General features: G+C 38.8%; 1 protein-coding gene across 1 annotated transcript in view; it reads left to right on the forward strand.

Annotated features, from left to right (window-relative positions):
* The window catches only part of SATB2 (SATB homeobox 2), a 186,539-nt gene that overhangs the window by 126,837 nt on the left and 44,727 nt on the right, over positions 1–14,975 (forward strand). The window contains exons 8-9 of the mRNA XM_035007450.1: positions 2,929–3,141; positions 7,366–7,521. Of these exons, the coding sequence (XP_034863341.1) occupies positions 2,929–3,141; positions 7,366–7,521 (369 nt within the window). The remainder of the gene's footprint in view (positions 1–2,928; positions 3,142–7,365; positions 7,522–14,975) is intronic.

Here is a 14,975-nt window from a genome sequence, read left to right on the forward strand (position 1 = left end):
TATGATAAACATTTACTTATCTTGATAATTAGATAAGGTGGTTTGTGGTGTCAATTATGCCATAGATTTTCTTATGATTTCCTCCCCCCGCATGATGATTTTCAGCTAACTAAATAAATTCACTCTACATTCATGAGCCTGCGGAATTTGGACTATATTTTGTAAAATTCCAGCTTAAATAGTGAAGAGCACATAAATAACCAAAATGAAAAAGACTCAACAAAACAACTAAAACTCTTTTTGTGCTCACCAGTTAGCCACTTGTTGTTGAAAATGTCTGATGTAAAAAGAATCTGCTTTGGGACCATGGCTACACAGATGAGACTTTAAGTAAATAATTTAGAACAGTGTTTCCATTCTCTGGGGCAATACATGGAGGCAGCAGTGGCCACCTTGTTGGTTTGAGACTTTATCTTCAATTAGGCAAATGAAACAGAGGCAACAGTATATTCCACCAGCCCCCTCAAAATACAAACATTGTGTCTCATTCACTTCAGAAATGATGCTGATGAGCAGTCATTTACAAGGATGCTTTGTCTTGATTTTTCTTAGAGATGGATTCATTTCTCTCTAAGGTTGTCCAACATGTAAAAAATGTAGGGGAAGGAACTCCACAATTTCTGTGTGGGGAAAAAAATAAAGTGAACCAAGCCAAACAAGAAACAAGTAAAAGACCTCTGTGCTTCAGAATAATTTTTTTTATTGATTAGGAATGAACAAACTTGCTCTTTTGAACCTGGTCCATTAGAACAATAGTTTTTGTTATTTCACCATTTTGTATGTAAGAGCTTCACTATAATGGACTCCACTTGCAAAAATAATTTCACAGAAGAATACTTTTTACAAATTTTGCCTTTGAGATACTGTAAGTATAATTGTCATAGCTAGCATAAGGAATATATCCATGCAGACACCCCTAAAATTCCTCCAAATTTGGTAGTCTGAGATTTATTAAAATGCTAAAGTTGCTTATGCTAGAGAGAGAAAGGGAAAGAAGGAGGAGGAGGGGACCAACTCATCCCATATGTGCAGAGTTCATTATTAAAGAAAGCTCAGAAAATATCAGTCTTAGTGTCTTATTGGTATTGATTTTAAATCCACTTCCCTCTTGCCTTTCTACATATTAATTTGGAGATTTTTATCTTAGGACAAATTCATTATTAATATTTCAAGTTGCTTAATGCAATTGGAAAGTAGGATAACTTAAGGCAGAACTGACTTTTAATACCAAAAAAGGAATCCATACCTAGATTGTATAACATTTTCTGGAAGGCAAATGTCTCTTGCTTCTAAAAGCATGATAAGAAATCTGGATTTTCTTACAATCATTTTACAGGATATAGTATTTTCACATATATGTCCTACCTTTTCCTTTCTTTGGGCATGCATGCCCACAGACACACGTTTGTTAACATTTCTTCTAGCTTCATTGTGTGGCATATTTTATTCTTATTTGCAAAGACTTCTCTAATCAAAGCAACATGACACCCATGTTTCAGAACTATCATGTGGCATACTACTTGTAGATTGCTTATAAATTGTCTTACATGATATTTTGAGTGGTGATTACCTCCTTGGAGTGCTGATAGTCGAGTGATGCACATTCTTGTGACATTTGCTTCACTACATTATAATGCATTACTTATTTTTAAAAATTCCCTATCTTACCCTGAAGATTTCTGCCCAACCAGAGGTTGTATATTCTTCTTGCATCTAACACCTTTTTATATTTAAGCTGTATTTTACAAACCTGATAGTGTTTTCTTTGCATTAACATTCCCCTCAGTGGAAATGTCTTTGGCATCTACTTTTCACGATTTGGAGTTGCCCCATGTGTTCTAAAATACAGAGGTTAACATTTTAGCTCTTCCTGGAGGATAATGCTAGACTCTGGTCTCATACTGCCCTGAGAAGAGATGCCCTGAGTTGGAAGCATAAAGTGATGCCTCTGTGTGATAATCTAACAAGAGTGCAGAATAGACATGGTTTAGCTTTTGCCCAAATTACTTCTGTGTTCCAGCCCTTTTCTTGAGTGCATACTACTTTTCTCTAGACTCATCAACATTTTCCTTTTCTTTGTGAGTTCCCTGCCATCAGAACACATGAAAACACTAGCTTCCTATTTAAAGCTTTCTATATGGATGAGTCACATATTCAGAAATTATCTGAGCCTATACATGGCAGTCTCTGATGTGTGCTCTGATCCCTCACCAGATGTGACAGTATTTCCATTGCTTTAATGGTGGGATTAGAGCTTCTTCCTCCGGGGGGCAGAAGAAAGGTTTGGGTGCCCTCAGGTACATATATAAGGATACCGATTATGTATGTGGATTGGGAAGCTATCAGAGGGTTAACACAAGTTATGGCCATTTGCTTTGGTCTTTTTTTTTTTTGCCATGAGAAACATCTATATTGAAAACAGTGACCGGTCACACAGAAATTCAGCCAAACTTTTTTTTTTTTTTTAAGTCGATGTAAATCTCCCATGCTGTTTAAATGTCGGAACTAAATTTACCAAACTTGGCAGATTTGTAAAGCTGAGCAGGACTGCCAAGTGTTCCCAGTTTCAAGCAGAGAGAGTTCTAACAGTTCCTGAAATACTTGTAGGAGGCACCTGGTGGTAACTGCAGTTTCACAAGGCTTCCGAGCGCCTACCTTGCTAGCTGGCATCTCTGTATGCTGACGATTATTACAGTGATGATAAAGTGTCAGAATAGAACAGTCCAGAATAAGGCACAGCCCTGGAAGGCAAGCACATTCCCACAAAATCTTCCTGCTGGAGAACCCTCAGCAATTAGACTGAGGTTCTTGACATCACAGCCAGCTGGTTACACCAAACAAATAAAGGGGGAGGGGGGCAGATGATGGAAACCACACACATACCTGCAGATATGACTTAGCCTGTTTTTTTTTTTTCCATTTAATCAGGGATTGTTGTCTGAGATTTTGCGTAAGGAAGAAGACCCTCGGACAGCCTCTCAGTCTCTTTTAGTAAACTTGAGGGCCATGCAGAATTTCCTCAATCTGCCGGAAGTGGAGCGGGATCGCATATACCAGGACGAGAGAGAGCGGAGCATGAACCCCAATGTGAGCATGGTCTCATCAGCCTCTAGCAGTCCCAGCTCCTCCCGAACCCCTCAGGTGAGATATTTGCTCCACTGACTTTTCACTCTTGGCCTTGGAAACATCTTGCCTTCACTGAATCTGTGTTTCTCTCAAAAACTAAGAGACTTAATTCAAGGATTTCTTGCTTCACTGATCATGTTGGTCAGAGGATGTGAACCTCTGACCATGTAATAGTAGTTATCCTTTACTGTGTCATATGGTATTCCTGTCCCTTTAGAAAAGAGCCATTCTTCCACACAGAAGGGGCAGGAGTGGGTGGATGGGTAGGCTCTAGAATGTTTGCACACAGCTGCTTAGTTATCTAAGATGGGGCCAGGGGATTTGAATTGAAGCTGAGTTTGCATAGCAAGGACACTGCTTTTCCTTAAACTGTATATTTATTTGGATACTGGGCAGGGAGGGGGGTTGGGAGGTGTTGGTTAGGGTTGGGGGCAGGGGCCAAGTAGAGTAATCCAAACTCTTCTTTATGCAATCTGAAAAAAGACAAAATGGGGGAGAAATCTCTGTGTGGTGGAAGCATGTATGTGCAGTGGCTGGATCAGAATGTTTGGGAGATCATTCAGTGATCCCTTAGAACACAGTAGTAGTGGAAAGTAGGCCTTAATGATTTTCCTTCCTAGGGTCATCCTCCCTACAGAACTTGATGAATAAGCTTTCCTTCCCTCCTTTTTCCGCACTTTAAAAGCATTCTGATCTGGTCTTCCTGCAAATGCATACATACATCTAGTAATGCTGTGTGCTTCAGAGATCCTAACTTTATAGAGGGGTCAAGGTCTCAAGTCAGCCAAGCGATCTTTCCGGTTCACATCTTGAGCCCATTCATTTATAGCCTACTTTCTATTTCCCCCAAACTCTTACTAGCCAATAGATTTATGATAAAGCCATCTCATTCACTGTTGCTAGGATGCCTGCAAGTTATATCTCAAAACAAATGTTTAACAGGTACACATTTGTACAAATCAGAAAAATGGGTAGTTTGAAACTTAAGTTTTTGTTTTTGTTTTTGTTTGCGTAGATACTATGATTTTGGTGTTATGAGTGTTTTCTAATAAGTTCCAAGGAACTGATTAAACATAGAAACAGAATTTTATTCTAGTAGAAATATTTGAGCTTTTTCAAGTACATCCATTTTTTTCACACATCATAACTTTTTTTTTTGCTCTGCAATAGATTTTTAACTGAAGATCATTTTCTATCATGCAGTGCCAAATTGTGATACTTACATTTTAGTCTGGTGAATTATGGGTTTTAGTTACTGTTAAACCAAAAATAAGTCTCTTGATTGCATTGCTTACTTTGGATGAATGTAACCAAGCTTTTTTTCTTTTTATTTATTTTTTTAAAATCTTGGGGCATACATATTGAGCTATTGAGTTGGACGAGTTGTTAATTTGCACTAATATTTACTTCTATTAAATTCACCAATAATTTGGCACTTTTGAAGCCCAATAAATCATTATAGAGAGTCCAGCCATGCTTTATGGCCATTTAACCAACTCAGAAAGTCACTTCTACTTGTTAGAAAATAACTTAGGTCTTGGTGGTTCATTTTCTGCTTCTTTGTAATATTTTTCTAGTGTGATTATTTCTTAGACACCTTTTCAAAGACCTGATAGTTTTCAGAGTCAAAGCAGTTTACCAGGGAAAACAGGGTCAGTATTTTGCTTTATTGAATAGCAGAAAAATCTCATCTAGAAAATTCCTACATAGAAGTGCCCTTTACGGACAAGAATAACAGGGAAATTGATCATTTAATTTCACAGTTTTGAGATTTCTGAAAATAGATATAAAATCTTTTTGAGAGTGTAGTCATATCACTGGCATTTGTACATTCTCTGGAACTTTCTTCTTTTTCTGTTAGTTAAACATTGAGAAAAGGAAGTTATTAAAGTCTTTTAAAACATTTTCTGATTACATTCTATTCAAACTTCTTTACATACATATCTCAGTAGTAAAGATCCTTAGTAAAGCTTTCGTTGTGAGAACAAATGTGAGAGGAGCATCCACTGATGAAGCTTTTAGTTGGAGTCAACATTCTAGAACACCCAGGCAGCCTACGTAGGTTGATGGAGAGCATTTCCCAGACCCCATCAACACTTTATTATTGGTTTAAAACAAATGGAAGAAATCTAAAAATGTTAAATTAAACCTTCAGAGGCCCTTCTCATAATCTTTGAGTGGGCCAGTATTTCTTGATATACTCAACAACGACAAAACAACAATATAAAGATAAGAATGATCATTTATTGAGCACTTGCTGTGTATCAGGTACTGTGAGCATTTTGCATGAATTCAGTCCTCACCATTTTGTGTGGTTATTCCCATTTTACAGATGAGAAAACTGAGGTTTTGGTGGGTTAAATAACTGGTATAAGGTTGCATGACTGAGTTGCAGAGCTACGGTTTGAACTCTGGTTGTTTTGATTGCAAGGCATGGGCTCCTAACCATATATTATAGTGCCTTGAGGGGTTCTGTTTTAGCCCTGAGGGTTCTAGAGAAGATTTGACCAGTCAAGTAAGATGAAATACTCAGTGAGGCTAATGAAGAAATTTCAGTTGAGAAAGGTGGGATTGATATGCTAAAATAAGCACTTAACAGGAAAAGCACTGTGGATTAACTAGAAATTTTGAGAAGATAAAGGACTTTCTTTAAAAAAAAAAAAATGACAGAAAATTGGGTTATTATGAGAAGACCCCAAACTAGAAGGCAAGAAGATGTTTGCATCTTCTTTAGCACCCAGCCTAAACTGAAGATTTTGGAGATAGGATAGTACATTATCCTGAGCCAATGCTCTGGAGCCAAAAGCACTTTAATTCAGATCATGGTTCTGTCACTTGCTGCTGCATGTCCTTCCAGCAGGTTGAGTATCCTCTTTTCTCTTCAGTTGCCTTCTTCAGTAAAATGAAAATAATAAAGTCCAACTTACCAGGTTCCTCAAAGAATTAAATGAAATAACAAAAGTAAAACACTTTCTGGAGTGCCTGGCAAATGAAAAGTACCACATACAATATAGTTATTATTATTCTGTGGTAATTAGAAAATAGTAGGGGGCAGGGAGAGAGGAGAATGCAAAAGTCAGTGAGCGCTCTCAAGAACGAAAGCCTGCAGAGAAACTTGGGATATTCATGCTGGCTTCAAGGTGCCATGGAGCATGATCCCACAGTGTCCAGGCTGCATGCTGTGTCTTTCTCCAGATCCGCAGGCTGCTTCCTCAGTGGGGGAATAGCTCAGGGCATCCGTAGGGGGAAAGTAATGATTTGGTGACAACTGCCTTGTTTTGGGATTCTAGGGCGAGTGGAGACCAAAAAATACCCAGTTTAGTTCAAATCAGCCAGGTGTGCCCAGGAACCAAAAATCAGGGGTGACTTTTCTTGCAGTCCTGCGGCCGGGCATTCTGAGAAGGCTTCCCAGCCCCCTCTCATTACACACAAGAGTAAAGGCTCCTGACAGTCTTTTGGATCATGGAGACGCAAATGTTTTAGGGTTATCTTAACCCCAAGAAGTACAGACACCTTCTAGATTGTCCTTCATTTGTCTCTGAAGCTGATGGGAGATCATTCAATTAAAACGAGCACAGCAGAATACATAAAACCACAATATGAGTTTAAGGAAATGAAAATGGCACATCAAAGGCATTCTGAAGCCTAGTTTTATGAAATGAAATTTTGTTTCATTTCCACTGATTTCCTAGGTGAAATTAGGTGACTGTCTGGGTAGCATAATGAAGATAATGATGAGAAACCATACGTACTCAAATGACATATGTAAAGCTTTAATAAAGAATGAGAGAGACTCGGGGGAGTGCATTAAATTGAGTAATAATTTATTATTTAGAGACCTCTACCCATTTACTCATTTTTTTTCTGGAAGAATTGGCTGTTCCTCCAAGGTGTGCCATTTTTAGAAAGAAAAAGGTAACTGCATGTGTGTTCTGCATGCTTGTTTTGCAGTTAGGTGATCGCTTATAGTTTGGTGCCCAGAGTAGCCATCCTACCTGTGAACTGTCTAGGATACTGTGAGGAAAACAACAGGGTTGACAGGACTCTGCATGTCCTATAGGAATGCACTGCAATTATTTCCAATCACAATTAACCTGATTAGAATAACGGACAGGAAGTGTCCCTTTGTAGCTAATGCAGTTTGGCATCAGCTGACTGAAATCCTTTAGTAATTTCTGCACAGATGGCTGGGCTGAATGCAGCACTTTTTAAATTATTATTTTCATGGTCTCTTGGTAGGCCAAAACCTCGACACCGACAACAGACCTCCCCATTAAGGTGGACGGCGCCAACGTCAACATCACAGCTGCCATTTATGACGAGATCCAACAGGAGATGAAAAGGGCCAAGGTGTCTCAAGCCCTGTTTGCCAAAGTGGCTGCAAATAAAAGTCAGGTGAGTGGTTTTTTAAAAGAGCGAAAGCGAGGGCTGGTGTTAGACCATTCTCCTCCTCCCACCAATAAAAATACATCTGTTCTTATAATAATAATAACAACAATAATAATCCCTAGGGAACCTGTCATGTTCTGCCTTTTGCTCTACGGTTTGCTTTTATTCCCACTGGAGTTCAAAATAGAGACTAGGTTAAAACCCATATTTTTTCTTTTAAAGATTTTTTTTTTTCCTAAAAAGCATCAGCCTTGAATGCTTTCTCTCATAATTCTAAGCATTGCTATGTATCCCTTTTCTTTCTTTCTTTCTCTTTTTTCTTTTTTTTTTTTGATATTTGAGCAAAACTTAGCATGTACAAAACAGCATCTTCCTGAGACCCAGTTGGAATATTGTCTCATCCCCTCTCGTATTCCCACCAGGGGAACTGCTGACTTTGTTATAATAACCTCTTTTCTCCAGCCCCAGAGACACCTTGCCATGTCAGGTGTTTCTTTTATGTGTAGAATACAGTTGTTTTTTCCAGGAGAAAACACATGTTGGGGGAGGGTTCCCCAGAACGAGTGCTAAAATTTATAACAGAAAAACATAGAAGCTTATCCAGTACAATTTCTCAGTGCTGGGATTGTGGGGAATGGAATGCTCCAGGGAAAAGGGTAAGCAGATGCTTAGGTTTTTTATTTCTGAAAGCAGCATAGTTGATGGGATCCACTATCCGTCTCCGTTCGTTTAAAGGGATAACTACTACCCTCTCCTAAAATGGGTTAGGTTGAGGTGTGCTTACTTATTTATCCCTAGGATGAATAATGATCCAGTGCATGGTGGAGGAAACAAAAGTTAGCTAAAGCATTATTTTGAGAGTCCTTTGATTCTGAGCTTGATTTCCTCTGTGGCCTTGCATGACAAATGTTTTCATCCCACATATGTAAATGGTAAAATGGTCCAGCATCTCCTTAACAGATCTTCTGTTGTGTGCTGAAAAGAAAGGGAGTTACTGAATATTGTATTTCTATTAAGCAGGAAGGTTTTCAATGAAAATTAAATTATCATCTTTAAAATGATAGATAGCTAAATATTGTATTTAGACTAATTATATTGTTTTGGGATTAGCCTTTTTTACCTATAGTTTTGCAGTAACCTGACTTAAGTTATTTTTCAGATGTTGATAAAGAGAAAGGAGTAGAATATCAAGGAATTTTGAAGAGAATTGAAATACTCATTTTCCTTTTTAATTTCAATGTAGTAATTTTTCCAGGTTATTCTTAGTCTTCGCTCATCAATGAAATCATTGAAATACAGTTTGCTAAGATACGATGTCCAACCGTAGGATGAAATACATGAAAAGAAAACACCATAGAGCCTTCTTAAACTGTTAAATGCATAAAATCCCATGTACCACATGGCAAAATATAATGAGAGTTGGAGCTGTTAAACGAATAAAGCTGTTAAATGCATAATGCCACTTGGCAAAACTACTGTGCATTTAATGGTTTTCCACTGTGTAATAAAGGACATATGTGGTAAATGTGCAGTGAGTATAAAAGCTACACAATTGATTTTGCAAACCTACCCCTTAGTTGTGACTTGACGTAAATATCAAAGTTTCACTCAGTTCTTCTTTCATAAGCAGCTTTGAAGAAAAACTGAAGCCCATAGTCTGAAAGCTTGATTCAAACTGCCTGTAATCTTTCTATTGACTTGGCACTATGGCTTTTGGAAATGGTGATGCCTCCAGCCTCCCAAAATAATTCAGGTGGCTGATTGAAAGCTGTATCTGCCAGTTGGCATAAGCTTGGCTCACCAAATTTTTGATCCCCCCCTGAAGAACTCAGTAACCCTGATTTTGTGGAATCTGGAGGAAAATGTAGTTCTGGGAATTAATATGTTGAAGGGTGAGATTGAGCCTCTGTGGGGATAAGGTGCTTTAAGGTTTTACCTTTTCTCATTGGGACAGTGACCTCATTCTCATTTATGAATGGGGAGCCTTATTGTAGATAGATAGCTTACTAGATTGGCAAATCAGGTGTTAAGATTTTTAAAAATGGTACCCCCCAGCAAAGTGCACTTACCTGATAGTTTCAAAGGCAACTTAACATATTTACTCCCTTTTGTACGTACCAGCATTTACTTCATAAAGAGCATATTTCGTGAAATTAATTGTACAGTTTGGTACCTTGCATATATATTTGGCGTGTATCCATAAGGTGTGTTTCTGTGTGTGTGTGTGTGTGTGTTTCTGTGTGTGACTAATAGTGGAACTTTGGCCAAAGTACTTAGCCTCTCCAAGCTGCAGTGGGAAGTGGCCGCACCCTCTTTATTGGATTGTGAGGACGGAGAATACAAAGATATTCTCTTCCTCTCCTGCATTTCCTTTCTTCCCTCTCTCTGTTTCTTTGGAGGAATCAGAAGTTCTTGGGAGTGAGCAAAACAGCAAGGGCTGTCTCTTCTCTTAGAGGTGAAATTAGAAGAACCTTTAATTAGGAACTCTTGTGATCGGGAGTAGGTTTGGAACCTTGAAGGCCCAGTTCAAATATGCATAGCAACCCCTTCCCTTCCATTTTACATTTCTTTTAAAATAGAAACAAGCCCTCCATTAAACCTCATCCACTCTTTGGTGTGAATTTCTGTCATCAACTATTAAGAATAATACCTATAACTGTGTTAGGCAAGCTTTGAATGAGAGTTAGAGGAAAAAAGAAAGGAAAATTTTAGAGAGATTATGGTGGTGGGCCAAGATGGTGCCTGAGGGCTCTAAGTGTTTAGGGACACAATGGGAGGAGGGCTTCAGAAAAGGGGTTGCAAGGGTGACAACCTTGTGCAGTTTTGTCTGTGGTCTCATCGGTGACAATATATTACTAGAGTGTGTGTGTGTGTGTTTTCTTAATGTGTGGGTTACATCAGGATGCCTTTGTAGGCTTCTTTGTCCAGCTCAGCTCTAGCTCCTTTGTTATGCATGGCCGGTCTATCATCCACTTCCTCTGAATGTCTCCTGTTGGCCCTTGCCTTTCTCTCCCACAAAGAGAAGGAGCCAAAGAAGGGAAGGCGGAAGAAAACAGTAAGAGGAAAAGGTATGCTTGTGCATATAGGTTTATTTCACCTTTAACTTTTCCTTCATTTCAATTTAGGATCTGTGTGTGTGTGTATGTGTATGTGTGTGAATTCTGAGGATAATCTTTTTTTTTTCTTTCTTCAGAATATTCAGATTGTTGATGGTCTTCATGGGAGAGTATACACTCTAGTGGGTGATTGTTTTTTTGTGAAATAGGAGACCTTAGTAGGAGGGGTCCTTAGTAGAAGGCATAATTTAAAGTCATACAGGACATTTTCTGATCACTGCAGTGTGACCCTTACGTGCAAAGGGCTACCAGGGAATGAACGCCCCCGAGTGCAGTCTGAGTGGCTGCAGGAGCTCCTTGTCATCTCCCTGTTGCTCTTACACTCTGTGCGGTGGCTCCCCCCATTCCTCCCCAACTGCAGCTTATCGCACATGATCTGGGAAGTGGAAAGATGAGGAGAGGAGATGCAGTGGCCCGCTGCAACCCTCCAGGGCTGGCCGAGTGCTTTGTGACGGCGTCTTCAGCCACATTTCTTTCCCTTGACACCTTGCTCCCTTCCCCAGAAATGAATTCACTGTTTCTCCATATACTGACCTCTTCTCCTTTTTATAGTCTGCAGTACTTCAGCTCATAGAATGCTGACGGTGATCTAAAGTTGGTGTTCGGTTTTTGTTTTGGGTTTTTGTGTGTGTGTGTTTTGCAAGGAGAGTAAATCTTTATTATTTGTGTACCCAAAGACCCAACGCTACATACGTAACTGCCTTTTCCTACTCTGTTTGGGTGAGAATAGAGTAGGTAGAAAGACTGGAAGGGGCTTATTTCAATTTCTGTTTTCCCTTGTCCCCATTTAAAAAAAATAAAAGCCAACAAACGAACAAAAACTTTAAAAGGGCACTGGGTTTGCTTCCCTCTTTTTTTGGTGGAGGTGAAGGGGCTTGCTTTCTGCAGGAGGAAAGTAGAGGAAGGCTGGCACACTGCAAAGAGGAGAGATCAGTAACCCGGTTGTGAAATCTCAGATGCTGCTGATGACAGGGCCAGCCCCAGAGGAAGTCATCTGGGAACAAACAGGAACCCTGGCTGGGGGCGTGTTGCCTCTCTGGTGAGCATGTCCTTATCCCCACCAAGATTTAAAGACCCTGGAGTTCCCCTCCCTGCCACACACACTTTCCCAGTCCCAGCTAGCACTGGGATCAGGGATAGGAGAGTCCTTATTCTTTCTGCACAAAGAAGTTAGAGAGGGAGTCATCATCGTGATCCCCCTGCAGCGGGGAAGATGAGTCTCTGGCCTCCAGTACACAGTTCTGAAATCCTTTTCCCCATAGAAACTGTGTTCTCCGTGGTGATTGGGTTTCAGTATGTTCTATGAACATCAGTATGTTCTATGAACATCAAGTACATTAGGATTAAGTAGATTTTGTGTACTGACCTTTATTCCTTCCTTATCACTTAAACATTTCTATCCAAAAAAAAAAAAAAGTGTTCCATGTTCCTACTGACTTAATAAATTGTATTCCCAAGTAGAAGGCTACTTATACTTTAGATGTAGATTACAAACTCAGATTTTATGAACTTTCCTCCCTATCGTAAAATCTCTCCTTATAGTGGTCTAATTTGCTTAACCAGCTGAATGATTTAAAATATGCAGCTTTTCATGGCAGGTCCTTTTAAAATAACGCAAAAATAAAGGAAAGACACACAACTTTCTGTAAAGAAAAATAAGGGATATATTATTTGGTTTGTTCCTTTTATTGCTCTTTGCTGTTGGAGTTTTTATCACATTCAGTATAGGCGCTAACGTGTCCTTCATTTGGTCAGGGGTTACCACATTAATCTTTGCTTCTGTGTCCTTTAAAATGTCCCAGGCACAATTCAGTTGTACATATTTCTTTTTTAAAGGAATAACCTCTATTTTATGATTACTTAAATAATAGCACCCTCATTTTTGAAAATGTAGAAAATGAAGAAAAGTATAAAGGTACAGACATGAATCACCTGTAATTCTATAGTGCAGACATAGTTACTATTCACATTTTAGAATCCTTCTAATGTGTAGTGTGAATGGATGTGCACATGCATGTTTGTGTCCTAATCAAGATCATACTGTGCAACACATCATTATGTGACAAGTTAAAGCTACAATTCTTTTTTTTAAGGCCAACTTTTCATGTAGGAGAGTAAATTTACAAAGTATAAAATATTACTATTACCTTTTATCTCATTACTAGTTTCTTAGTCTTTAGAAAATACTGCACAGAGATCAAGGTTTTGCCACTTTGCTCAGAAAGATGTTTGACATTTCTCTTATTAGGTTCCCTTTATGGAAATGGCTTTATTAGAGCTGGGATAGCTCAGGCTACTGGAAGGAGATGTTTGGCTGCCGCATCTCTCTGGTATAAAAAGTGACAGGAGGTAATAACCATACGATACCCTATGTAAAATGAGTCAGTGGTCTTAGTCTCACTCCTAATGGTCTCGCTTTTGCTATCTCATATTTAGCACGTAAGGCAGGTTAAAATGAGGCGGCACGCAGCCTAGCCTGAGTTGCTGCCCCTTCGTGCTGGGCAGGTTTCCTTGTAATGTAACCCTATTGACAGCCCATCAAGGAGCAGTTTCTACTTTTGTCAGTTGGGGCATGTTTACTACAATTTCAGGGCTATCCACCAAATTCAAATGAAAAAATTAATGTATTTACACTACAATTACCATTTGAAAAAAGTTATTATGCCAAGTAGTGAAGAAATTAGATTTCTCAGCATCCCCAAATGCTAAACTAAAGTAGGCAGTCAACACAATGATGTTTAAGCATCAAATTGAGCCCTTCATCTTCTGCCTTTTTTTCTCAGCATAGTCTCTAATGATTACATTCTGTGAGAGATTATCAGCAGAAATTCCCTCAAGATCTCAGTTTTTATATCAACCTGATAGTGAGAAATTGGGTTCTTTTTACTATCCTTATAATTAATTATGTTAGTGTTTCATGCCCTAAAATGACTTTTAAGGGAACCCTTAATTAGATATCCATGAAGATTACTCACGGAGTTCATATGCAGTTCTTAAAATGTCAGATACCTTTACCCATCACTCATGTTTCTGTACGGCTTTTAAGCACATCTTTATCTACTGCAGAAATAGCAGTAGAAATAGTTACTTTGCCAGGTTATGACACAGCACCTTTGGAAACTTGCATGTGAAGCAAATCAGGTTGACATATTAAAACTACTTCTCCAAACTCCCCCAGCCCTCTTACAAAGAGCACATTGGGTTATAACAGGGTTCTTAGCAGCTGGAGAATGTTGGTACCTATGAAGAGTTCCTACCACTTTGCTGTAGAAACTGTTGAATCATGTTCCTTTCACAGGGCCAAGACCAGGGTGAGGCAAGCTGGTGCAGATTTTAAGGAGGCACACACTTTCAGAGCCACACTCCTGAAATTTTGCACATTAGTTGTTTGCTTGCCTTACTCTGGTCTCAGCTTTTTTTTCTTTAAAAAAAAAAAAAAGTCTCATTCACAGTTTTCTGCTGTGTCTGTTTTTTTTTTTCCCCATGCACTTACAAGTTCTTGAGGCAGTTTGCAAAATATATAGTATTACATCACAGGTATGCAGAATTTGGACCTGAAGTCAGGAACTGGAAATATTTGGTTATTTTCTGCTTCATGGTTCAGCCTAGCTAGCACATTTTGCTGCTAATACCTTTCTAGTATTTAAGTGGAGAAATACAAGATTCGAGATTCATTCATCTTTTTGGCAAATACGGATGGCTTTCTCAGGTGCATCTTCCCATGTATGCATGTATGTATCTGTGTACATATTTGTATAAAACCATACCAAATTTCCACATTATTCTATAGCTATGTTTATCCCTTATATCTTTAGTAAGGAGGGCAACAAGATTTTATGAAATTCACTCTTATCTTGAGCCCTCCATAACAGAAGTTAAGGAGCTGTTCTGAAATAAAATTTTCATTACTGTCAATTACAGATTCAATCTTTACAAACACATCCATAGAAATGTGAGGGACATGCCCAGAGACAGCTGAAAATTGGTCCCCTTGAAAATAGTTTAGAACTTAGTGTATAGTTTTGAAATATACAAAAAGAAGCTGATCATTTTTACTTACCACATTCAAGGTATAAAATAATTAACCTTGAACTGTAACCAGATGCTCAGCACAAACCCTTTTCAGGGTTAGATGACCTCCCCGTCAGGGAGTCACCGAAGCCCTTGACAAGTCTCCCTTGCAGTTAGCCTTTTATCCATTTCAGTGTTCTTGATTAGGTTATCTTGAATCATTAGGGGGTTTATTTATTTTAATAGACACTTATTGGATTCATGAAAAGAGAATTTGGTGACTAAGGAACAAGAGCTGAATATTATCTGGCTCATTTCACACTTCAGAAGAGT

This window comes from Mirounga leonina, unplaced genomic scaffold, assembly GCF_011800145.1.
Source record: "Mirounga leonina isolate KUSES-001 unplaced genomic scaffold, KU_Mleo_1.0 Mir_151, whole genome shotgun sequence".
Classification (NCBI taxonomy): Eukaryota; Metazoa; Chordata; class Mammalia; order Carnivora; family Phocidae; genus Mirounga; species Mirounga leonina.